Source organism: Erigeron canadensis, chromosome 1 (genome assembly GCF_010389155.1).
Source record: "Erigeron canadensis isolate Cc75 chromosome 1, C_canadensis_v1, whole genome shotgun sequence".
Lineage (NCBI taxonomy): Eukaryota > Viridiplantae > Streptophyta > Magnoliopsida > Asterales > Asteraceae > Erigeron > Erigeron canadensis.
In genome coordinates, this window is record NC_057761.1 from 41107305 (window position 1) to 41134525 (window position 27221).

The 27221-nt window shown below is 32.6% G+C and overlaps 2 protein-coding genes, 1 long non-coding RNA gene and 2 pseudogenes across 3 annotated transcripts in view; 3 read left to right on the forward strand and 2 right to left on the reverse strand.

The window, feature by feature from the left end:
- Nucleotides 1–1742, forward strand: part of LOC122609306 (uncharacterized protein At4g22758-like) — a 1844-nt gene extending 102 nt beyond the window's left edge. The window contains exons 1-2 of the mRNA XM_043782361.1: nt 1–555; nt 1357–1742. The exon at nt 1–555 is cut by the window's left edge and continues 102 nt beyond it. Coding sequence (XP_043638296.1) covers nt 318–555; nt 1357–1541 — 423 coding nt within the window. The 5' untranslated portion in view covers nt 1–317 and the 3' untranslated portion in view covers nt 1542–1742. The remainder of the gene's footprint in view (nt 556–1356) is intronic.
- Nucleotides 1743–2627: 885 nt separating this feature from the next.
- Nucleotides 2628–5781, reverse strand: LOC122592526 (annotated as a pseudogene).
- Nucleotides 5782–17615: 11834 nt separating this feature from the next.
- LOC122599345 (DELLA protein 2-like) lies at nt 17616–19976 on the reverse strand. The gene has a single exon (XM_043771851.1). The coding sequence runs from the start codon at nt 19804–19806 to the stop codon at nt 18034–18036; it is 1773 nt and encodes a 590-aa protein (XP_043627786.1). The 5' UTR covers nt 19807–19976; the 3' UTR covers nt 17616–18033.
- A 2372-nt stretch (nt 19977–22348) lies between these two features.
- On the forward strand, nt 22349–23509 carry LOC122592534 (annotated as a pseudogene).
- Nucleotides 23510–23836: 327 nt separating this feature from the next.
- On the forward strand, nt 23837–25432 carry LOC122586157. Its single transcript, XR_006321884.1, has 2 exons — nt 23837–24603; nt 25108–25432. It is a non-coding gene; the product is annotated as an uncharacterized LOC122586157 (long non-coding RNA).
- The last annotated feature ends 1789 nt before the right edge of the window (nt 25433–27221 follow it).

Sequence of the window (27221 nt, forward strand, 5' to 3'; positions counted from 1 at the left end):
CCTTTTCTCAAAAATCCAATCTGGAATTGTTGTGAATGGTAGAAACCTTGTTAATTCAGTTAATGATATCCCCTCTTTCATCAAGGGGTATCTCATCATCTTCTTTCTCTTTCGGCTCTCGAAACGAAGGCTGGTACCACCGCTGCGTTGGCCTTGATCCCTGAATCTCACCGCCGCCGCCTTTTTTACGGTCATCGGAACAATACCCATATCTTGTTTTTTGTTTTTTTTTTGAAAAAAGTTTTGATCTTTATTGCTTTCTGTTATTATTACATAATAATTAATTTTCAATAATTTTGATTCAAGAATTTATAACAATGTTGATGTATAAGCAAAAGAAGAATCAGGGAACCTCTGCAGGTGGTAATAGGTTATTGATTAGTATTACTGTGATTGGAAGTGCTGGTCCCATTAGGTTTGTTGTTAATGAAGATGAGCTTGTGGGCTCTGTTATGGATACTGTACTCAAGTCTTATGCCCGAGAAGGGCGGTTGCCTGTTCTCGGGTCGAATATCGATGAATTCGTGCTTTATTGCCCGATCGCGGGCACTGAAGGTATAATTTTCAATTTTGAAGTTTGTTAATTTATACTGTTTGATTGCTGTGTACTTGTGATTGATTGGTTGTTTAGGGTTGTGTGTATTGGTGTTTAGGATTGCGTGTTTTAAGAACGTATAGCTTACTGTGTTTTAAGTGCATCTAGTTTATTGTGTTTTTTGAAAGCCAAACGCAGTTTAAAGCGTTTCGCTATTGATTGCGTTTTAGCCTTAGAAACATAGCTATCTTTACACCATCTAGCTTAGCAAGTGTGTTTTAAGTGTATAGCTTATTGTGTTTTAAGAACTTATAGCCTATGGTGGTGCTTCTATGAACTCATTTTTTTATGCCTTAAGCATTTAGAGTTATGCAAATGTGCATTTATATTCAAATGTGAGTTTGAAATATGCATCACTCAACTAGCTTCGAAGAAAGCTTGTTATTGAACAGTCATCTTGGATTCAAGGAAGCGACTGACTATTGCATTTTGATACTGCATTACAATTTCAGATTGCTTTGAATTAGGTGTTAGTATTATTTAGAATTAGAATTGTGGATAGCTAGTGTCTAATGACACTTTCTCTTCTGCAAGAAAGCTAATTTTATGAACTTGTGTATTGGCTTTTAAAAGGCATAAGCATTTAAAGCTTATTGAATGCTGATTATTATTGTTGGATATAATTATAACTATCAGACATTGGCTATCTAAAGCTTGACACTTTGCTCTTGCATTGCTTTCCGTTACAGTTGATAATATAATCGAACACTCTGTTAATTTGTTGTTGGATATAATTTAACATATCTTTGCTTTGATTGTAGCTTTGGGTCGGTTGGAAGCTATAGGCTCGTTTGGGGTCAGGAACTTCGTGCTCTGTAAGAAGCCTCAGCTGGTGGAAGAGGTTGCTGATGGAAAGCCAGTTACAGTTGGAATAACAAGGAAGAACACCGGCAGCTGGAAATCGTGGTTTAATAAATCGCTCAATCTCAAAGTTTCTTCTCATTGAGTGCTTCCTTTTGATTTGACACAATGCAGTATAGAGGAGTTTGTCTTTAATTATGTTTACAGATCTGAATTTTGTTTGTTCCTTCGTCATCTCTGTTTTGGGGGATTTGAATCTTGGTTCCCGTCGAATAACAGCTTTGAATTTCTTGATTTATGTTTTTTGGCAATAAATTTCTCATGAAATAAAGGATTTCCAAAATCATGTTTACACTTGTGACATTACATTATAATGATCACCAATCCATGCCCTTTTTTGGGTACATTTCTGCTTATAAGTTGCTTATTGTCCTTTTGGGTAACATGTGTTATTTTCTTGTTAAAACAAAGCAAAGAAAGTGTGGTTATGTGAGACCATGCAGTACAACCATGTGAAGTTGCAAGATGTATTATCTGCCCATCACGTTCTTCTGTTAGAAGTTTGGTGTGTCATCAATTTTTAGCTTGTTTTTGCATTGTGCACCACATTGTAGAGAACCGAAAAGGTAACAAATCTACAAAAAGATTGGAATGTTGGCCCCGGGTCCAGGTATTGCTTGTATGGATGGTCCTTACTATAGTTCTAACCTGCTTACCACCTTAAGCAATTCTAAGGAACAAATTCAAACATCCTCACATCAAAATTTCTACGGAGAATTTACTTGGTGTTGATGAATGTGCCAAGAATCTTTACACATTCATATAGCTGAGGAATTTCACTTGATAAAAATGTTTCATGCCTACAGACTTAAGTTTAGTCAATGTGAGTTCTTTTGGGAAGACTAGTTTGGTAATCCATACATGCAGTGCTTCTGTATGATTTAAATAGACCTAATTAACTTTCAATATTTTGTTATTGGATATATGTTTCCAATCAAAAACTTACAAACCAACACCGTGGCATCGGATGTGACAAATTATATAGTTTCCATGTATACCCGAATATGTCCAACGACCAACAACAAATAATTGAAAGTTGGACACACAATAGATGAAACTTTTGTTGGATATACACAATAAACTTACATGTATAATTGATTACATTTCAATTCTAATTTCTTATTGTTATTGATTTTGGACTAACTAGATAAAATTCATTGACATAGCCAACTCGTTCAAGTTCATCACCACTTCCAAGCCAACGCCATGATCAGCGGGATAGCATACCAACACAACATCAAGCAACCATCATTCTCCTCCACTTTGTTCCCCTCTCCTCCACCAAACAAATCCAACAATATATTAGCTTGCTTGTACGCATTAGAACCCAAATGAACCAATTCAAACCTACCAGAAGTGAACCGAATGTTCCATTGAGCCAACGTCTTGTCCAACTCGACCTGTTCCAACCCTTCTTTGGCAAGCATATTACAGGTACACTTCCCAATATCTTGATTACCCTCCCCCACAACACCACTACCTCAACTACAGTAGAAAATATGCAGTTTCATTTCTTTTACTGAATTTAAACCTTGTCTATCTCACCCGGTCTAGCCAACAACTGATGCAACTCAAAAACTGAGCTAACTGGGACAACATCACCTTCTCATATATCTAGCATAGCCGGTTCAATATCAGCCAAACTCTCAGCTACAACCCCTCTATATTCAAACTCAACGTGAAGTGTTTCCGCTAGTTGTGCCAACTTCAGTCCCACGTCTTGCACATAATCTCTGTTGGATGATGGTCCTATTCCAGTTAACCGAAATGTAGGTGGACCCTCCGGTCTAAGATTGCATCAGAGACGGCCACTGGCTACCTAGTTTCATGCTTAAATCAATCACATGAACCCTTTTTTTCCCCTCAAAAGCTTCTAATAAGGCTTGATTTGATGTAAAATGGGCAAATAAAAAGGCAAGGGCATGTGTCTTCACAAGTCATGGTATTAATTAAGATTGATTGTATATATTGTTTGCTATTCTTGTTACTCAAGAGGTCTTATATTTATAACATTCGTATATCATTATTTCTTACAAAGACAAGTTTAAACTTTAGAGTTTTCTTTTTGTATGGTAGCCCTATGAAAATGTGAAACTTCTCAGTGAACGAAAGGAACCTTGTCTTCATCTGAATGTCTTTAAATTTGTATTTAGATAATAAAACTTTGATATAAAAGATAATTATATAGGGAATTTTTTTATTCAATAATAGTGACCTTATATATGCATACTAGATTCTTATAACTGGCCGGGTTCTTTTGTATATAGATTTTTTTTTTTTAACAGCTTTGATACTATATAAATAATGCTCTTGCAAAAAGTCAGAGCATAATACAAAACATTACAATTACAATAAAAAGGGACTCATTGCCTATATGGGTCATGACATATTAGATTTCATATCGCGACTAGAAAGCCAAAAATAAGAATGAGTTACAATAAATTGCTTGTGATTGCTTAGTTTAAAACGTACTTCTCCATCCCACTAAATGTGTCTTATTTTGAATTTCAATGTCTTTCTTTATAAACTTTGAACTCAAATATTTTGATTTGTGTTATATAATATTTGATGAAAGCTATACCAATAGAATATACATTAAAACTCAATCAATTCATATAACTTTCATTAAATATTATATAACACAAATCAAATTATTTAAAGTCAAAGTTTGTAAGAAAAGACTTTGAGAATTCAAAATATGACACATTTAGTATGTTAAATCCTATGAAGTTTGTAAATGAAGCGAAATCAAGTGATTTAATCCACAATATGTTTTGATATAAGGATATGAGTTGGGACCAACTCCTTAGCCGACACAAGTCAATCAAGTTCATCAGAGTTTCCTAGCCAAAGTCATGATGAGCGGCCAAGTATACCAACAGTTACTAAACAGTTTCAATAGCATACTAGCTTGTTTGTATGCATTAGAACCCAAATGAAACGATCCGAATCCACCTGCCTCAAACCGAGACTTCCATTGAGTCAAAGTACTCTGGTGCAACTCAACCTGGCCCGGCCCTTCCATTCTGTGATTTACCCAATTCTAATACTAATAATATTATTAGGATCTCAATAAAAATGATACTCCGTAATTGGTTTTGCTTGAAAGTAACTACTTAAGTTTGGTAATTTCAAAATCCTCATTTTTCAACATACAATCAACTAATGCTTCAAAGTTAATGGGCACGTACAATATGATACCTAGATATTGATCAACATTTCAACAGACAATAAGATTTGAATTATTCTCGTATATTCATCTATGAAATGAAATACGCATAAATAATATAGATTCATCTTTTTCAACGTCTCAAATTCAAAACACAAAATCCATTTTTGGATGTTGACGCTTATGTAAGAAACTTTGAGTTGGAGCTCTAACCATATCACATTTCTTTTATCAAGATTCTCCATCATTGCTTAATTCCCCACTGAAAAATGAAAATAAAAACCAAGTTATATATAAAACTCTAAGAGTCTAAGGTATAGATATAATTAAAGGTAGAAGAGAATAAGATCACTAGCTACTTACATCTATAAGTACATAGTAAGATAATAGAAATTGCAACAATTAGCAAAATCAAGAAGTTCTTTAGCTAGGCCAAAGCCACAACTTTACTATATAAAATCCAAACAAACACCATACATGTCAATGATAACTCCATATGTGGTCTTGTCCCACTTGATGTATCGTTGTGAGGTGGAAGAGATGGAGCCAAACCAGAAGGTGGCACCAATGGGGCGGGAGCTGGAGCTGGAGTTGGAGTTGGAGTTGGACTTAGAGGGGGAACTCTTGGGCAACTAAGTGAAGAAGGATGTTCAGGTCGTTCCATGTCTATGTCAAGCACACTATCTATGCCATGGCACCGTACCGAGATACCATGTGTGCATATGTTAGGACTAACAATTCTAACATTCCCAAGGGAAAACCCGTTTCTTCCACTATTAGTAACGGTAAGTGTCAACTCAGGGTTTGATGTAGGAAGGATGCTATTTGTGGGCAAATGTAGAAAGTGCTCAAAAAGCAAAGGGGATGGAATTGAATGGCGAAGCAAGAGATCCGAGACATTGTTTGGAGGTATTATACTCCTAGAGAGTGATTTATCACTTGGCATCAAGAAAGTAATGTTTCCTTGGAACAAATTGGAAGGAACCATGTTTAAAAGCAAGACAAAAGTGAAGTAATTGGAGCTCTCCATCTCTTCAATGGCGGCATCAATGTCTTCGTTTCTAGAGTTTGAAGAATAGGGAATAGCAACAACCATTGATGATATCGTGAATGCCATGATAAGAAAAGAGGTCAAGAGTTTGACGTTAGTCGCCATTGGTACGTGCTACTTGTAAGCTACTAATTCTTGAAATATTTGAGCTTGTATATTGTTACATTACTTGTAAGTATAATAGATTAAGGTTAATTAGCTTGACCACACATTCTTGATGCTTTAACTACCATGTCATTGTTATATTTCATGCTTCTTGAATGACTATAGCTCCTTTATATCAGCCTCGAATTGAGCCTACTTATTCAGGCTCTTGCAATTTTCGTTCTTAACCTCTAGTTGACTGTGCTTTTCTTTGATAAGGTACAGGTTTTTGGCCCGAACCCATCGAATTTGTTGCATTATGTATGTCAGTCAAGTGTTTAAGTTGAAGTTCCAAGTGTGACAAGGGTGGAAGATGTATGAATTTACTACCAACAAGTTTGGACAAAACACAATATGATATATTTCAAGTACTTTCAGTCTGTATCTTATAGAATTTACATTTGTTGCCATGCTTTGTGATTATTATAATTTTATATAAATATATAAACGATTATGTCCCTTCAAAAGAATAAAGTATTTTTAGTATAAGAAAAGGGATGATCAAGTCAAAGTTTTTATGCACATGTACATTTAAACTTTAAAAAAATCCCAATTACAAAATACATGAATAATAAACTAAATATGATAAAAGCCCAACATAGCTCAATCCAAAGTCGGTAGCCCAACTGTATGGACTTGGGTTATCATTTATAGTTGTTTTCCAGCAACCTTTGACACTCATGTTACTATAAGTGGGCTTTAGATGTCTACGATAATAAATCATACTTTACAAATGACTTATATTGTTTAACTAGAATAAATATAAGTGTATTAAAATTAATGAATATAGCCATTAGTTCTAATCCGTAGTATCAAACTATATCTTGTACTTGTACTATCGTGCACTTTTAAAAAGCTCTTTACACTGGAATGCCATTTTTATGATAGATTTTTGATGAATAAGATTAAGTACAAGTTAAAAGAGAAAAACTAAAAACATTTATAAATATATCACCTAGCATGCACACATAATGCAACGACACCAAACATTTTCGTGATCAACAACAACTTGTTGTTGTGGCTCATTTTCGTCTCACAAAATTTTAAAAAGTTAAAATTATTAATAGTTATGTGAAAAATGGTTTTTAAGGTTGAAAGGTTAATAGTTGAATGAAATGTTGTGATTAAACTTGAATATCACTGTGGTCATGCGGTGTCTCGAATGCTAACTGGCAACTATTAATTAGTAAGTAGTTGTTATATATATATATATATATATATAACTAATATGTGTTAGTAGAGCGGAGCCAGAAATTTTTCTAAGATGAGACAATTTTAAAAATCGTTTGTCATACTTATAAGATTCGTATCCAATAATTTAAAAAAAATGGACCCTAACTCGATAATAGAGAATGGACGCTCAAAAGAATTTTATACCCCACACCGAGCGTAACATTCATATTTAAAAGTACCAGTTTTTTTAATAAATAAAAATCACATGTGTCGGACTAGGTCTTATTAAATGAAAACGTATCTAACTATAATGCAAAAAACAAAAAAATACATTTTTATGAAATAATTAGCTTGTATTATATACTTCCTACGTAACGATTATGATTATTATAAATTGTTGTTTGTGATAAAAATATATAATAGTTATAACGAAAATAGTTTTTCCGCAAACTACATTATTTATGTACTACAAATATATTCCCAAACAAAAAAAAACTTTTTTATCAACCATTTTTTCATTCTTTCTATTAAAAATCAAAATTAACAAAAGGTTTTTATTGTTCCAATGGAGAGTCTATCTCAAAATTAATGCTTCGATAACCAATGATTTCAAAAGAATAAGCTTATGATAATAAAGGTAACATTTTTATGTATTTCTTATTTATTTTTTTTTACTTTTTAAAAGTATAACAAATATATCATTTAAATTTTAAAAAATTATATTGTACCAAAATTGGAGTTGGGGCAGCTAACCTCATTGCCCCTAAAGTGACGCCGTGCTTGTGTATGAGGGAGGGTTGAAATAAAGAATTCGTATATTTGAAAAATGAATGATTTTGATTGATTAAGAAATCAATATTATATCAATTTAAATTTTTTTAAGTGATATTATTATCTATCATATATCACAAAGAAGTATAAAAGAGTCAATAAATGAATATTATCTTGAAAATCAAGTGGCATTTGTTTATAAATTCTTAAAAGTTAAGCTTATTTAACTTTTTCATATTTGACGTAGTTACCAAATATATGTCTTAAAATAAAGTATCTTTATCTATTATTCAAGTTAGAAACTTATTTAAAGACTTTTACTGTACTTCCCATTATAACTCGGTGGTTGAGCACCAACTTTTTATGTCGGAAGTCTTGAGTTCGAGACATGAGAATGACATCTGAAGGAATTTCACAATAAAGTCCTCCAGTGAAGCAAGTTTAAGTCCTGCAGAGGAGGAAGAGTTCTATCCCAATTAAACTTCGTGTCTTCGATCGAGACGGTTTAGTTGAGAGTTTCTCCTCCTACTAGATATTAAAGGTGAGAAACTCTCTAACGCGGACCATGTTAAGACAACGTAAGCTAGATCCCCTGTTACGAGCAAATTATTCATACCTTAAAAAAAAAAGTATAGACTCTTACTCTTAAAAGTTTCTGTTTAGAGATATATTACTATACTTTTGAGAAGTTTTGTACGTAATAAAATTAAATTAATGGTCGCAAATAGAATGATGATAAGACGTTAGCAAATAATACCATGTATGTTTATTTTAATTTTTTAAAACTAAACTATTTTTTAAGATATTTGCTTACAAATAGGACCTTTTTTTCCTGTCGATTTGTATAATATATCTTTGAGATAATTGAACAATACCATGTATCTTTCTATAAGGTACAAGATACTATAATATGAAAACAATAATAAAATAATCTACAATAATTGGACAACCATTATACATGATTAACTTTTTTATTTATTATTGATTAGGGGTCTAATTGAGGTCTGATACATAATTAATCATCCTTCCATTTTGCCTCTCATTCTTTGGCTCCTATAAATATTGTATAGAGAGAGGTTTGATTATTTTAAGCGTTAGAAAAAAGATAATTTGACTTCTTGTGTTACACTTAATTTTAGTGTCATTTGTTATCATAGCCGATAAAGCTTGCTCAACCTATAGAAAAGTTTACGTTATATAAAACGTTGTGCAATGAAAAATCTAATTAAATATTATGAAGCAATAACTACAAAGATGGAAGGTTTTGTGTTTTCAGAGGGCAAAATAGTTAATTTGCATATCTCGTTTTAATTACTATGTACTTTAGGTAGTTTAAACTTTAAAGACATAACGTAAATATGGAAACTATTTATAAATATAACACTTGAACCTAACAAAAATAGCAAACACCGTTGCCAGAATGCCAGCTTTACTTACATAATTAATTTATGTTAGCTTTTCACCTGTTTAATGACTTCATTTACTCCTACTTTGCAATTTTCGTACGTATAGTTAAAAGGCTTTTACTAAGGTATACTCCTTATTTAGGAGATTCGAATTAAATAAAATTGCAAAAACCGATTCAGACTTGCAAACAAACGACCTCAAAAAATAACGAAAAATAATAAGAAAAAGGTTAACAACCTTTGTTTAAAACCTTGAAAGGATAATCGATCGAAAAGTATTTACCGTGACAACCAAAATCCTATATGCATTAAATTGAAAATCAACTACTGAAAACTAATATTCAACCCCTACGAGAACTACTTGTAGCTAGCTTAATTATTGTGTGCTCTAAATTCTATTTTGATCACCAAAAAAACCAATTAATCTTGACAAATCATTACTTTAAACGGAAAACTATAATTATACATCCACATGGGAAAATAGTCACAGGAGTACATCAAATTAAATTGAAACAACCCATTAATTATGTATTAGTAGTGATCTTTATACAAACTTTTTTATGCCATGTATATACGAAATGTATGTATATATCATACAAATATATTGTATAATTATGTGCATATGGCCAGAAAAAAAAAATGTAGGATCTCCTCCCCCATTATATGTGTATATTAATTATATACTCCTATGTCACTAGCTAGATAAATGATAGCGAATTGTTTGTACAGCGTACGTGTATCAATGGTTGCAGCTAATAGCTATTAACTAACGTTACGTAAAGATTAAATGAAATATCCTATCCGATCCATGAGATGAGTTTTGAGTGTGTTTGTGATGTGTGAGTATGAATAAATTGACTATTTATTACGAGTATATATATATAGCAGTGAATCAGAAAGGTAGATCCAGATGTTGTTTGAGATATAATAATTTTTATCAGACAAACATATATTTATAAAATAGCACGCAAGAGATAAATATAATAGCATGTTGTTTTGCAATACGGCCGCGATGGCGGCAATGCGATAATGATAAGTGGCGGCGACTAATGGTGTGATGACGTTTAGTGTAATTAATATAATAGTTTGTGTAGTTATTTTATGAATTGAGTAACGGGTGGTGTCATTTATTTTATTAAATGTATTTTAGGTATACAAGTGGAGATAATTAAATTAATGAATAAAGAAGAGAATGATTTAGGGAAAAAAAGAAAGATGAAGGGTATTTCTATCATATTGCATAAAGTACTTTTCAAAAATAAAAAAGACTATTTTCCTTTATAAGTAGATACAAATATACACATTCGGATCGGAATTCTGGTAAATAAATGTCTCAAGATTAAAGTTTATATATGTATCTTTTTGCGTACTTTAAGGTACCTTGAGTATTTGTAAAATTTATTATTACCTTCAGAATTTCAGATGTTCTAATATATATTTTATGAAATGAATAGAGAAAAAATATTGGTTGTGATGACATAAAAACATCGTATATTCGTTCACCCAATCTCCCTCCTTAATAAAGCAAGGTTCCCTAACACTATTTACTTTAAAAAACTACCAAGTGGCAAGCTCTACATTCTCCTTAAAAAACTTCCGTATCCTATTCTTTCTTCTTCTTCTTTTTTTTTTCTTTTTTCCTTTCCATTCATAATGAATAATCTAATTTTGAAAAATTATGAAATTAAAACAGAAGCTCTAAAAACCTAATCGGTTCTTAAAGCAACAATAGTTCAAAACTTTACTCCTCTCATATTCATCTAATTGATTAATTCAAAGTATGTTGAATTTGTAGATTTTTTATTATTTACTTTTTTTTTTGGTTTTTTTTTGTTAGATTGTTGGAAGTAGTTTTTATTATGAATTGGATGTAACTTAATCTAATTATAATATAATTTTGGTTTGTATAGATTTCTCATAATCTGTAGCTTATAGCTACTTTGTAGGGTTCATTGACTCCCCCCCCCCCCTCCCCCCGGGGGTAAATATTGCTTATTATGCAAACATTAGTTATAGTTACTTCCTCTCTTTAATAATCAGTGAATAGAGGTATGATAACCAAATCTAATCTAATATATAACTAAAACATATTATGTTTAAGTTAATTGCTTCATTGTGTCATGGAAATCGATTTTGGATATGCGATGAGTAATTATTGTTTTAGGTGATTGTAAATATCATTCATTTATCTCACTTTTAGGCTATGCAAACAACCATGACTCTTACATGTGTACTGACGAACGTATGGTTTTATGTAGGGCTGTCAATGGGTTCGGGTTCAGGTTGGCAGGTTGGTGGGTTGAAAAACTCCGACCCTAACCCAACCCACTAAAAGTTTCAGGTCAGAAATTCCAACCCTGACCCACAACCCGTCAACCCATGTAACCTGAGAAGCAAATATATATATATATATATATATATAAAATGGAATAAATCAACCAATATAAAGCTTTATCATTGATGGTGTAAGCTGAAAACGAAGGGTACAAAAATGAAAGAAATACGAGGGTATTGTTAATACCTGGCACAAAGTTAACAAACTTACCGTCTCATCCTACATCACTTATCATCTCACAGAATTTTGAATCCTCCTTTTATTTCATATTTGAAGTTACTTTAGGTTATAAATATAAAAAACAAGAATAAGACGTATGAATTAGTGTACTGTGGAGTATGAACTATTATATATAATTCAATTATTTTAAAGATATTGGGTTGACGGGTCGACCTGACAACCCAACCCAAAAAAAATCAGGTTGGCGGGTCGAAAATACTCAACCCTAACCTGATTTTTTTCGGGTTGGGTCAAAATTGACAGCCCTAGTTTTATGAACATTTCTTACTTAAGAGTTGGGTAAATATTTCACTTTGGGCATATTGTGTATAATACCTTTAAGATCTTTTTGGTCGATATTGTAGTTTTGTAGTATTAAACTGAGACATGTATATTGTATCCCAATTGGATGCTTCTTTTAGTTTTTAAAATTAATTTTGACATCTATGCATCCTATACAGACGGTCTTATTGACCGTGGCTTGATAGTGGTACTTTTTAGGACCAAAAAAAAGATGTTTCCCTTAATTTTTATGTGTTCAAATTGTGTAGTTGTCTCTACAAGAGGAGGTCATCAACTGGATTTTTTATATTGAATACTCTATATGAGGTCAGTGGTCAACTTCAGTATCTATCATTTAGTATGTGTTTGATACTCTATTTCATTCTGCTACACCCTTAACGTGCAATGATGAACCCCCCAGGGAAAGGAAAGTTATTTTAGTTTAAGACAAAGAATGCGTCATGATGACGAAAAACTGGGTAGGTTGGGTGTATCAAGTAGGTGAAAATTATGGGCTGTTTGTTTCTGGTCTATGATATGATTTTGATACTCCCAACCTCAAGGTTACGTATAATACGATCGTTTACGATATACATTTAAAACTTTAAAAATACTTTTGGTAGTTTCGGTTTCAGCTACAAACACACTACATATTCAATGGATTTGAACCCAAATGACTAAAAGCTTCTTAGGCAACAAATGTGACATCATGGATTACGATCATAGTTTTAAACGGGTAAGTTTTACAATGAATTTCTTGAATCCAATAGGCCTAGTTGTATTGTATTTTTTCCATTCAATCTCCCCTATTGTTTTCAAGCGTGTATATGTGTGTGTAATATGTGTTACTTCCCTATTGTTTAACTTAATTATAAGTATTGTTCATTATTGTGTCTTCTATTTTTCCCATTCAATCTTCCCTATTATTTTCTATTATGTATATGAATTTGTAGTGTGCAATCCATCCTTATACAATTCTATGTGATCTTATTCTCTTTTTGATTCTTCACATGTATGTTGAAATTTATTCAAAACGCCACACGAAGAACATCGCACATGGGATTGTATGATGTCTGGCTTAGTGTAATGACTTGAACATGGTTGCGAAAATAAAAATCTGAAGTTGGCAGTTATTTTCAAGTGCGAATACGAGAGTGTAATACTGTAATATGTATTACTCTTCTAATATTAATTGATCTTTATATAAAATTGACTACTTTATCTATGTTGTTGTATACGTATGAATCAAAAAATACGTTGCCAACTTGCCATATGACATCATTAACATGGAGCTTCATATTACCATAGCATATTCATATATATGCTTTTACACATCTATTGCATATATATTTAAATTAAGTTATGCTTTGTTTACAAGTTCATTCGTTTATAATTTCTAACTATGCTCGGGTATCATCCGAGTTGATTAGCTAGTATGTATTAATTAGGAGCATAACCTAACTCGAACAATTGGTCAACTTTGAGCTACATCGTTCTTAGGCTCTTAGTTAACAACCAATGCTCAAAATTAAAAACCTGAATTGGATCACAAGATCTTTTGTATTGGCTGATGATTTACATATTATTTTTTTAAATCATACATCACCAAACATGTTTAGGATATATTACAAACCAAAGTAGACTATTCAATTTTAATTAATATCATTCTACTATAGACATTTGTATTTGATTATATCTATATCTACATGACTACATATAACATTACATATAAACATTTGTAATTTTAGTAAAGAGAAAGAACTTCTATGTTTTTACCTGCAAAATTATCGTCCCGGGTCTGCCTAGTTATATCATCCATTGGTACAAAAGTATACCTTGTGTATATCACAATTTTGTTGCTTTCATTTATACGAATTTTATATGCAATAAAAGTTTACAAGAATGGTAAGAGAGTTGCATCTATCGAAGAAAAAGAAAGGGGTAAAGTTGATAACGACCTTATTGATGTTTATAAAGGCCCATCAATAATTATGTTGATGATCGTTATAAAATATTAATATATTCATTTTCAATCGATATAGACATATAATTTTTATATCTGAATTAAGATATTAAAAGAAGTTGGAGCTAGCTTTATTCCTCAATGACTTTATAAGCAAATTATTAAATGCCTAAGATAAACCCCCGTATTATATTAGATGTAAATCAACACCCATTATTCACTTCATAATTCGATCTAGCCTTCTAGCTTTGAATTTTATAATAACAAAATAGATAAAAATACTAGATTTTAGACTCGTGTCCAACATTAGACATAAGGTTTACGATATTATCAATATTAGATCTTCATACATTTAAGTCATAAAAGATTATAATTTTAAAGATATACGGTTCTAAGTGTTATATTTTGCAAGTTGTAGTACAATAATCATGGGTTCGTCAATGTCATTATTAGTCGAGACATATTGATGTAATTGTTTGTCGTACTCATTCCACAAGGCACATGATATAATAGTTTATCTATTATAGAATATTCTGAAACCAGATGTACTCATAAAGTGATATTATTATTTAAAGATTTGTTAAACTAAATTGTGTATATATTAAATATTAAACTAAATATTAATATTTTATTTATAAAATTCTAATATAATATTTGTTAATAAGTCATTAGGTTTTGAAATAATTTTTGTATACAATATTTCATATGTTGAAAATTTTTAATTAATTAAATGATTGTAAATTTTATTAAATTCTCTTAATGGCTAAAAATAAATATAAATTAAGTATCTAGGGTTAAGAAGTGTAAATTATTGATGAAAAATAAAAAAAAAGTGTAAATTAATGAGATTTTTTCTACAAATTATATAAATACTAATATAATAATATATTTAGATAATAATTATTAGGATTTTTAATTTGTAATAAATATAAATGATGACATAAGCAAAAATCAATTTGATGAAATTGAACGATTTGATTGATTAATAAGTCATTAGTTCAACTGTCTTATAGTATATATAAGATAAGATTACTGTATATATATATAGGCACATATCTGTCAAATTTGTATATTTACATGATGTATGATATCCATAGGGAGGGGTGGCTTAACGATATTATGAGATTAAGTGATCGTTTTAGACCTTCAAAAATTTAAGATTCAATATTTTGTATACTAGACTTAATATATGGCCTTTGGGTTAAGAAGTATTATATAATTTATATTACAGTAACATCTTTATTGGTATTTGCATCAACATCTGTACTTTTTTTTATTACTAAAAGTTCAATAACATAAGTCGAACTATATATATATATATATATATATATATTTGTTTTTGTTGTTTACTTTAATTCATAACCTGGTAAATTAGACACTAAAATTGATCTCACTTAAAGTTATCAAAAATCTTAAGGTGAGCATTTTATCTAAACTTTGAACAAAATTAACTACCATTTATAGGTACACTAGAAGCCCAGAATTGACTATGCTAGACAAGTTTTTCAACTTACTCATATTCAAAATAGTCTTTAGGCATGGCATCTTCATCATTAAATGAGATTACTGAACTCTTTTAGAAAAACCGGTCTACGAAGATCTTTATAATCATATACAACACTAGATTTTTTTGTTTTTTCCTTTTTTTAAGCGGCTGAATTATATAAAATTAAAATTTCGGCAAGACGCCGAAAACTACAAAGACTACATCAAATTACTCGGGCTAACTTGTCATAAAGTCTAGGAAAAAGAAAAGCAATTACAACTGAGTACTTAGCAATTACACTAGTTAAAATATCAAGTTATAAAACAGCTTTTTTTTTAGGTGTGGATCATTTGGTCGCAACAGATGATCTAGCTTACGTTGTCTTAACCGGCTTCGCGCTAAATCACCCGAAGGCACGACATTTAATTAGAAAAAAACCTTGCCCTCTTTTGCAGGACTTAAACCTGCTTTACTAAAGGACTTTATTGTGAAATTCCTTTAAATGTTCTTCCCATATTTCGAACTCGAGACCTTTAGTATATAAAGTTGATGCTCAACCACTGAGATATAATAAGTATTACAGTTATAAAACAGCCTACGAGCTCTAGATGTACACAATTACATGACATTATATAGATGAATATGAATACAAATTATCTAGTTATTTTTGCGTAGTTTCAAATATATAGTCAATAGCATGCACCATATTTGAGTAATTAAAATATGGGAAAATGTTTTGACCTTTAAACTTATTTATGTATAAAAAATGTCCTCTGATTTTCTATATAGTTGTACCATCTATGTCCTTAAAATATTTATCTACAAATGATCTCTAGTTCTTATAAATTTCTGGTTTTTTATTACTTTTATATGAGCCATTAATAGATCTTACATAAAAATAGTAGGTATGTATAGCATGTTACAGTTATAGAGATAATATATACTTTTTTTTCGAACTAATAAGGATAATATATATATCTACTAATCTCAAAAGGAGATCACTTGCCCTTTCCAAAGAAGCTCCACTCCATGAATGCATGAAACATGGAAATTATCAACAAAACAAGAAAAAGAATATTTATATATGATTTTGAACACCCAAAAAGAAAAATCATAACTTAACATGTAAATTTAAAAGCGAATTGAAAATACATAAAATTGCTGAACCAAATCATGTGAACAGGCTGTTGCAACTTTATTCCTCCTAGTTTGGTTATCCTTTACTCTTCTTTTGAGTTATGCTCTCGATCTCTTACACAAAAATAATAAAATATATTTTTTTAATTTCTTGATAATGTACGAAACAAAATATTCTTGTGAAATTCGATAATATAAGTATAATTGTGAGTTGTACTAATAATTTCTCTGTATTCGTCATTTTATATAAGCTAAAAGTTATATAATCACCCAATTCCTTCAATCCTTGGGCTTAGAACTAGTTGGCATATAAACGATCGAATAAACTGAAACGAACCTTGTTCACTTCGTTCATTTAACTTAACAAACAACTATAAGATTGTGTTCATGTTTAGCTTCTTAAGAATTGGTTTATTCATCTCTCTTTGTTTGTGTTCATGAAGCTATAAGATTGTGTTTATGTTTACTCATTAAAAAAATAAGTTATTCATATTCGTTCGTTTGTGTTCATATAAGGACACAAACGAATACGAACAAATACTTGTAAACACATAATCATATAGATTATGATTCAAGTTCAATATTACGGCCATAAGAATCACTAGTTCACTACTCTAAAAGAAAATTGTTTAATAACATATATACTTGCATCGAGTTAATTAATTACGTATATGGGAGCATTTCAATACCATAAAAGAAAGGTACGTAATATTTAAAACATTTACTTTGCATACACTATAGTTCTTTAAAAAGAATTAGTCTCCTATGTAAATATGACTGTTTGCTTTTTATTTTTTTATATTCTGCTATGACAACAAAAAAATATTGTTATTGTAATGTAATATAATTCTTCCTTTATATTACCATTAGTTATAGGCCAAAAGCTTGATTCCTGAAGACTGAAGTGATAACAACCAACATAAAGTACGTAGAATCTACATAATTAAAGTCATCTATATATCTATATGAAAGAATAAGTAGATTCTAATAACTAAGTTACCTATGTGGAAAAAAATAAAAAAATAAAAAAAAGGTAAAAGATGCATAACTTGATTACAAAGTTCAAGAACTTTAGATCAAACTAAAGTTGCAAGCTTTGACTTTTATGGAAACACAAACACCTACTATAAAATTCACATTGACCCCTATTTTCATTCAACCCCTTGAGAATTACAAGATTCCATTCCACTCACACAAACTTTAAACTAATCCCAATTTTAACCCAAAAAAAAAGAAAAACAAAACTTAAAAAATTACTTTTGGTAATTAAATTAAACAAAAAAACCCAAAATATAGGTTTGGCAGCAAGTTGCCCCCACCTATTTGAGTCTTAATCTTCCAACTCATCCACTTGCAATATCTTTTGAGTTTTGATCGATCAGTGAGTTAACCCCAAATCGTTAGGTATGACCCGTATCCTCCACCGATTCGACTCACTCGCTCATCGCAACTTCCAGGCCGACGTAGTGATCAACGGCCTAGTATGCCAACCCAACATCAAACAACCATTGTTTTCCTCCACTCTATACCCATCACCACCAGCAAACAAAGCCAACAACATACTCGCTTGTTTATAAGCGTTTGAACCCAAATGCACCGGTTCAAACCCACTTGTCTCAAACCGAGTCTTCCACTGAGTCAACGTCTGATGCCTTTCAACTCTGTCCGGTCCTTCACACGCCACAACGTTACAAATCTGCTTACCTAAATACACTTCTGACATAATTTTATCTTGATTAGTAACCGGATTAATCCCATTACTATCACCATTTTCCGAGCCACCACCGCTACTCTCCAACGAGTCAAACAAAGTCGAATAATAATGCAACGACTCAGTAAACCTTTCCAGAAAAACCGGCCCGTTATGATTAGCTTCTTGTTCAACCACAGTAAAAATCTTGGGTTTCATATCCTTAACCACATTCAAAACCTTTTCAATCGCACCGGGTCTAGCCAACAACTGATGCAACTCAAAAACCGAATTCAACGCAACGACTTCCCCTTGGCGTAAATCCAACATCCCCGGTTCAATATCAGCTAAACTCTCGGCTAAAAAACCTCTATACTCGAACTCAACATGTATAGTTTCAGCCAACTGAGCCAACTTCCAACCAACTTCTTGCAAATGATCTGTGTTATCACCCGAAGGCGGCCCAATTCCAGTTAATCTAAAACTAGGTGGGCCGCCTGGTCTAAGGGCTAAGGCCTGCATCAAAGCAGGCCATTGCATCCCTTGTTTCATACTAAAATCAATCACATGGACTTTTTGGGCACCTTCAAAAGTTTCTAAAATAGCCTGATTCGCCGTAAAATGGGCGAATTTTAAATACGGACAAGTTTCATAAAAATGCATTTGTAATAAGTCCTGAAACGCAGGCGAATCCTGCGATAATTTCGGATATAATCCGTAAATTCGCCTCGCTAACGCTTCAGCGAAATAAGTGGCTACTTTTCTCATCGCGCCGGTTTGCGAAACGGCTAACACGCCGGCTTGTTTCACTAACGTCTTGGCTATTTTTAAATCGGATTGTTGTACGGCTTCTGCGCATGCCATCAGCGTGTGCACAAGGCGGATACCGTTTTCTTGTGTATCCACGAGAACAATCGGGTTCGGATTGTACAGCGTGGTAGCCGCCGGCGTGATGGTGTTTGTGTTTGTATTTGTATTTGAACAACCAGTATTATTATTAATTTGTGTGGTGGTGGTTATCTTATGTTTTTTACTAGGTGGATAAATGGCGTTACCTGGAATAGCTTGTAAATCATTATCGGAAGATAACGGCGTGATGACGGAAGGAGAGATGTTGTTATCAATAATAACGGCGTTACCGTTAGGGTTAAGGTCACAAATCATGGATTCAAGCCAAGAAGAAAGATCTGAAGGATTATAGTGTACGGAATCAGAAGCCAGAAGTGATAAACCACCGTCGTCGTTTTGGAAAACGCCTTCAAGATGTTCGATCTTTTGAGCCACGTCAGCCATATCTGATGATTTAACTTTGTAGCCTAACTCAGCTAGAAGCTCGTCAACGCCGGTGTCTTGTTCTTCGTCCCACATCTTTGACTTTCCAGAAATACCGACAGCTGGCGGTGCGATACAAGAGCTGCTGCTTGTGGTGGTGATGTTTAATAATCCATTCAAGATTGGATTATTATTATTATTATTATTATTATTATAGTCGTGTGTTTGGGGTTGAGGATAATCTCGTTTCATGATTAATTTTGGGTTTGGAATCAAAGTAATAGAAATGGATATTTAGATTTATAATTATTATTTGTGGATCTTGAAATTTGAAAATGTGATGGAGAAATGATAGTGGGGATTGGGGGGAGTGAGAGGAAGGGAGAGGATGGAAGGGGATAGGTGGAATAAAAATGGTGAGAGAGTGAGGAGATGAAAGGAAGGAAAAGGCTCGTGAAGAGGAGGGTGGGCGCAATACTCGATGGACCCACAGGCGGACAACACAAACTTACTCATACGAACACTCACTCCCCCATATTTTTTTATCTTTTTTTTCTTCTTAATTTCATTGTGTAGTATGTGTTTTATCTCTATCTTGTTTCAGAAAATTATGTAGATATATTATAAAATTAGTCTACTCAAATACTGTTATATACTACTCGTTCAGTCGTTCTATACGCGCATTGTTGCGAAATATAACAATAACATTTTGGATACGAACATAGTGAAGTCATTAACAAACAATAACATGATGCACCGAAGCTTCAAACAGATAGGTGCATCTGTTTCGAAAACTTTATGGAAACAAAAACTCGCGCGAGACGTGTACGAAACGTTTCCTTGAAGTTTCCATATATACCGAAACGTTTCTGTGAAGCTTTCATACTGTATCCAATTAATATTAGGTTTCAATAAATTTTTTCTATTCAAAAAACAACTGTCATCTTGCGACTATGCATACCTCCAAACACAAACCAACTACATTATACATTTGAGTTCACCGTCATGCTTTTTCTATTCCAAAATTGATTAATAAAAATTTAATCCGTGATCACGGTCACCATCAAACATATTTTATAAAATTATTCATATATAATTATACATAATCTATCAAGTCTCTTTATATACAAAATCAATATATTTTTATTTTTTTTATTATTTTCGTATCATTGCCGTATCCGTATCCTAAATTTTTTCATTTTCGTATCGTTCTCGTGCCCATTTGCTGTGTCCGTTTCGGTACTACATATTAATTCAGAATTATTGACATACACACAAAACAGATAATGGTTACTTGTAAATATGAGTTAGGGTTTTGCTATGTGTTTTTGTGTGAGGGAGAGATAGAGTCTGAAAATTTTGTCAGGGTATTTTAGTCACAGTGTATAAAATGGAAATAAGGATATATTAAGATAGAGGGTAAAGTAGACATATCAGGTTCTTAAAAGTTTAAAGAGGAGAGTCACTTTGCTTTGTAAGGGAGTATAGATGTTGAATAGCGTTTTTCTAGTTGTATAAAAAATGATATCTAAAAGAAGTGAAAAGATCAAATACAAACTCTTTTTTTTATGAAAACCAAAAAACTCATCCCAGCCATCCATCTATCAAGATCTACGGCCCAGATTAAAGGAAATTCCATACATATAATTTTAACACGGAGGGGTATATCTGTCTTTTCACCTTCTAAACAAAACTTCCAAACACTTGATGCTTCTCATTCTTTCCCGATCTCCAAACGTATCTAAACCTAATTATCTCTCTCTCTCCCCTCCCTGACTGACCTTTGTTCTCCGACCGTCCTTTGTTCTTCGGTCGTCGTCTCTTCTCCTGCCGATGTCGCCGTTAATAATTGATAATCGTTTTTAATCTTATCTCAAATCTCATAATCAACAATAATTTCAACGAAATCTTCTAGGGCTCAGAAACAAGGAAAGATGAAGGTTACACCGTAATTAACTTCGATCAAATCTTCATCCGAATCCTGTAAGTATAATTTGAATACTCTTTTTTTTTTTTAACTTAATTTTTTTATGTTATTTATCTGATTTTTTATTATAATGCTGACGTCATCTAGTTTTTTGTTTTTTTTGTTAACTGTAAGTGTAATCAGTATGTGTTGCCTGTATAATCTGTATGAAATTTGTTCCAAGTGACACTATGAATTCATTTTGTTGTATTTTTTGATTTTGGAATATGTATTTGTTGAATCTCTATGTGTTTTTATCCAAACACACTGTTTTTTTGGATTATATAAACTTAATTCATGATTCACATAACTTTAACTTATGTTATTTTACGAATAATTCTTTGTTTGGTTGTAGTTAGATGGATATGTGGCCAGAAAAATGGGAATCAATTATGTGGTTGGTTCATACCTTGATCCTCTTGCCGACAAAGTAAGTGCATTTGGTTATTAGTGTTTTAGATACATGGTATAATCGATTGTAATATGTTTATAAACTTGTTCAAGCATGTTCTAATTGGATGTGTTGCCATGGCTATGGTAGAAAGGGGTGTTTTGCACTGTAAGTATGGGTTCACCATTTATTCGTAGTGGTAATTGTAAACACGTCCGTTTAGATTTTATACGGTCAAGGTTAATTCGGCGTCGTTTTGTTCAATTTTTAAAGGGAAAGAAGAGAGTGTAAGTTGTATATAATTAGAATAACCCTTGTGCACTTAAGAACATGTCAAGAAATGCTCTCACTTTCTAGCTAAAACTATCATAAAAGTCTCCCAACTATCTAACTTAAGGTTTCTTGGCCTAGTTTGCATTGCGTTACGCCTATAAGCAATGTCAATAATGCATTCAGATTGTGGCACAACCGAATTGCCCATCGTCCCAACACAAGCACCAGAAAACTGGCAGCTCAAACTCGCTACATTGTTTAAAGCGTATTACCCTCATGGTTTTCTCCAAAAAGTAATAACCCTGTAAAAACTTTTGTTTTGCTGTATAGTTTATATCGTTTTATTTTCTAATGATGAAAATTATGAGGACAGGTGGTGGCAGAAGTTGTAGCTACTTTCTTGTTGGTGTTTGTGACATGTGGATCAGCATCACTTACCACAAGTGATAATCGCAAGGTGTTGCAGCTTGGAGCCTCGGTTTGTGGTGGGCTTATTGTGACTGTCATGATCTATGTTGTTGGACATATATCTGGTGCATACATGAACCCGGCCGTCACACTAGCTTTTGCAACCAATGGTCATTTTCCTTGACCCCAGGTAACTAACTAGACCACACCAACTTATATACGTTTCCATTTTATCACCATACATCCACTAGATTCAAGCCATAATGGAAACATACCCGGTTAAAAGTGATAGGCATGGGGCCATGAGACTTTAAAACAATGAGATCCATGCCATACTATGCTAGGCAGGTTTGACCATATATGGGACATGTCATGGACCTACTGGTAGTTGGCACTATGCACAAGTTCAATTAAGTCATCATATAATCCATGGAGTTCAAATAACTTAACCTTTTCTTATGAGTCAAATATCTAATTTGAGTCACCTGAACTTGTTTTGTTGAACACTTGTCTGTGCAGGTCCCCATCAATGCTGCAGCACAATCGACTAGATCCATATCAGCTTCATTCGCCTTACGGGAACTATTAGATGAAGTTAAACATCTGGGCACAACGACACCTTCAGGAATAGACTTGCAAGCTCTGCTCATGGAGATCATCGTTACTTTCTCCATGATGTTTGTCACTTCATCTGTGGCTACAGATTCTAAAGCCGCGAGAACTCTATCCTCATTCAATGTTTCAAGAAAAATTTAAATTGTGATTATGTATATAAGACTCGTGATCACATACTCATGTTACTATATTCGCAGGTAGGAGAGCTTGCAGGCATGGCAGTAGGATCAGGAGTATGCATTACATCCATTGTAGCAGGGTAAACCTGGACTTTCTGAAGTATTCACTTTGAATCTATATATATATATATATATGTGTCTATAGTAATTTTGTTTGTTTAAGTAAATGTGTTATTTTGATTCTCCGATTTCTGATTTAATGCTATTTCTGCAAATCGGAAGTCTTTGTATCTATATCTATACTTAACTGTGTGTGTATTTGTTTAAGTAACTATGGAAATTTATGCATAAGTAATGGTGTTCTTTAGTTTATGGTTTTTCGTTTCAATGTGACTTATTTGGATTTCTTCAGGCAAAGGGGTCACCGCCTCAAAACTATGATAAGGAGCTTGCGTATTTTCAAGAACACCATGGTAGATCTTATAAGCCTATAGTTCATGAGGTGAATTGTTTGGCATACTGTTGTGCAATTCTGCTACTATTTGCTTGAATTAACACAACTTGGTTGTAGACTTGTAGTTATTTTTTCAGTATTGAGGTGGCGAAACTTTTGGCGGGGGATGGGGATATGGGTAAAGAGTTGCAACATAATTTATTCTTTTTGTACAGGTCAATTTTGTCTTGGACGGGCGACATGAAACACTTTTTGCAAAAATCTTTTATGGTATCTATTAAAATTTAGCATGTTAAGTATAACCACAGAAAAGTTACTAGTCATTCTTTGCTTATTTGTATAGCTGAACTTTTTTCTCTTTTAACTTGAACTTTTTTTTTTATTTTTACTATCTATTACTGATTGCTGAATAATCAACAAAGCCAAACAGTGAGATAGCTAAGAAACGTTGCAGGTAGAAATCTGAAGGCCATTAGCTCCCTTGTTAGCAAATTAGCAATATTGCATCTATTGCACGTCTACACTTAAGGGTGCGTTCCAGGCTTTCATTGCTACCTGATTTTTCAGCTAGCAAAGCCGAAGGAACATGTTGGTGATCTATCATACTTTCTTTTATTTAAGTGGAATGCTCATTTAGGAGGTCTCTAAACATAACCTGGTTCATTTGTCAGTGCCTACGTCAAGAAAACCTCTTACTACTTCTATTGGAATTGATCACTTTGTGCGTCCAGTCACTCTTAAAACTATGCAGGAACTTCTTGGGGAAACCGGTTAAGCTGTTAGTTTTTGGATCAACAATACCAAAACTCAATGTTTTGTTTCTGTAAGTTACCTTGCTATCTCTGTCCATACACTCTTAGTTGTTTGATGCTATATTTTTGATGTTGCGCAACTTGACCAGGTTTGCTTTCCACTCATTACGTGTTTCATGCCGGTCAAATTTTTGCTTGTGTTGCTTTGCTTTTTCTGCTCTCCGGCTAGTATAACATGTCCTATGCTTATTAATTTTTATTTTATTTTTACAAAACTAAGTTTTTTCATCATTTTTTTAGCTCACAAAAGATTGTCTTGTTTATGATTTTTTTTAGAAAACTACGTTTATTATTATTTTTTATATTTACAAACTAACTTCCCCTCATATGACTCGTGTTTCTGAAGCTGGGATATAAAGGCTAACAACTGCATTACTCTACTATCGTGTGTAGCTTTATTGATAATTAATTAAAAGAACGAAATTTTCTTTGTTCCTGGTCTGCCTTACTTATCTTGACCCATTGCCCAAGTTGTCCATTTTCTAACCTCCAACCTTTTTTGCTCATTTTGGCAGTTGGTAGTCCATTGTAACAAGATATGTTGCAAGCCTTCATGAAGGTCTCCAGTAGAGGGATGTAATTTTCTCTTATATGATTTAATTGGAGTTAGACTTTTAAATCTCGCACATGTAAGACATTGCCGTTGCAAATTTCCAGCAATCTCTATTCACATTGTGCTATAGTAAAAAGCACATTATGTTGTAGTATAATAAACTAACAAAATAGTACTGCCATGATGTTGATCAAAAGTTGTTTTTTTTTTGAATATTGTAATTCTGTTTTTTCCTTTCGACTATTGTAACATTCTGGATTAATAGTAATAGATGAAAGGTTGTGATATGTTGGAAGTGTTGCATTTGGTTATTAAAAATGTTGCAATCAATTGCCCGTGATGTGCATCTAACTTACTGAAACAATGTCAAGCTAGATACAATTAGGTTACTTGTTACTAACTCGTGGTTATATGAAACACATTGTTCTCATATATAGTACGGTGATTTAGAAAATTGTTAGATTTCATGGTTTGAAATTGGTTGTTTGCAGATTTTCTAGTAATGGATACTTTCTTTAAGTTTTTCTTTCATATGTCAACTTCTGCTTCATTAGCAATACTACTGGAAACCGCAGCACAATGTGTTTTCGATTTGAAGCATCTTGTGTCCATTTATGAATTCTCGAAACCAAAACACAATGTGTTTTGGACTTAAAGCATTTTGTGTATGGCCATTTATGAATTCTCGAAACCAAAACACAATGTGTTTTCGATTTGAAGCATCTTGTGTATGGCCATTTATGAATTCTCGAAACCAAAACACAATGTGTTTTGGACTTGAAGCATCTTGTGTATGGCCATTGCAGGAACTCTGAACCAAAACACAATGTGTTTTAGACTTGAAACATCTTGTGTATGGCCATTGAAGGTACTACCTGAACCAAAACACAATGTGTTTCGTATTAGAAACACCTTACGTATTGGGCCTTTGGCCCACTCTAGCATTTTAATCTCCATCAAATATGTAATCTTCATCAGATATGTAAAGACTATTGTGCCTTTGGCCCATATATTTTAGCCATTAGGGTTTAGATTTTTTCCAGGTTGGCTAACCCTCGACCTTCAAACCCTAAACCTAGAGCGGGAACCCTCATCCTCTTTAGGTTTTTAGGGTTTAGCATTTAGGGTTATGCTAACCCTACGACTTCAAACCATAGACTCTTAAGCGTACCGTGACTTCCTTCCCCCTCCTGTAGCCTTTAGCATTCTAGGGTTTAGCATTTAGGGTTTAAATGAACTGAACTGAACAGTTTGAGAGTTTTTTTTCTAAGGGATAGGGCTGTAAATGAACTGAACAGTTCACGAACAGTTCATGAACCATTCGATGGGAAGTTCGTTCATGTTCGTTCGTTTAGTTAAATGAACGAACATGAACAAAGCTCTCGTTCGTTCATTTACGTTCGTGAACGTTCGATAATCTGTTCGTGAACGTTCGTACATTTATGTTCATGAACCGTCGTTCGTGAACAATAGTTCGTTATGTTCGTTTATATATGTATATACATAATCGATTATACTGTAAAAAATAGTTTAAATATAAATATATTTTTATATAATATATATTATTAATACCTAGTTATTTAAGATAAAGTATAAATGAAAGTACTTAATTTATAAATAGTTCGTTCGTTTGTGTTCATTATTAGTGTTCGTTCATTTGTGTTCTGGAACATTCGTTCATGAACACAAACGAACGAACATGAACAAGTGATTATGTTCGTTAATTTGTTCGTGAATCGTTCGTTAAGTTAAACGAACGAACATAAACAAGGTTTCATTTGTATTCGTTCGGTTCGTTTACAGCTCTACTAAGGGATCCATCTAAGACATTTAAAAAAAACAAAGTATAGAAAAACTTTTAGTTTTATATATCTTCAAACACTTTAACTTCTTTTAAAACAGTCCAAATAACATTTTTTACTTCGTGTATCTGTATATATTTTAGGATAAATATTTTAATAGGTATTGATACAACCCAAATTCCCAATAATAATCATGGTGACGAGTCTCTATAATTGTAATACTTTCTATAATGTTTTATGCAACAATAAAATATATTATCTATTGTCAATATGT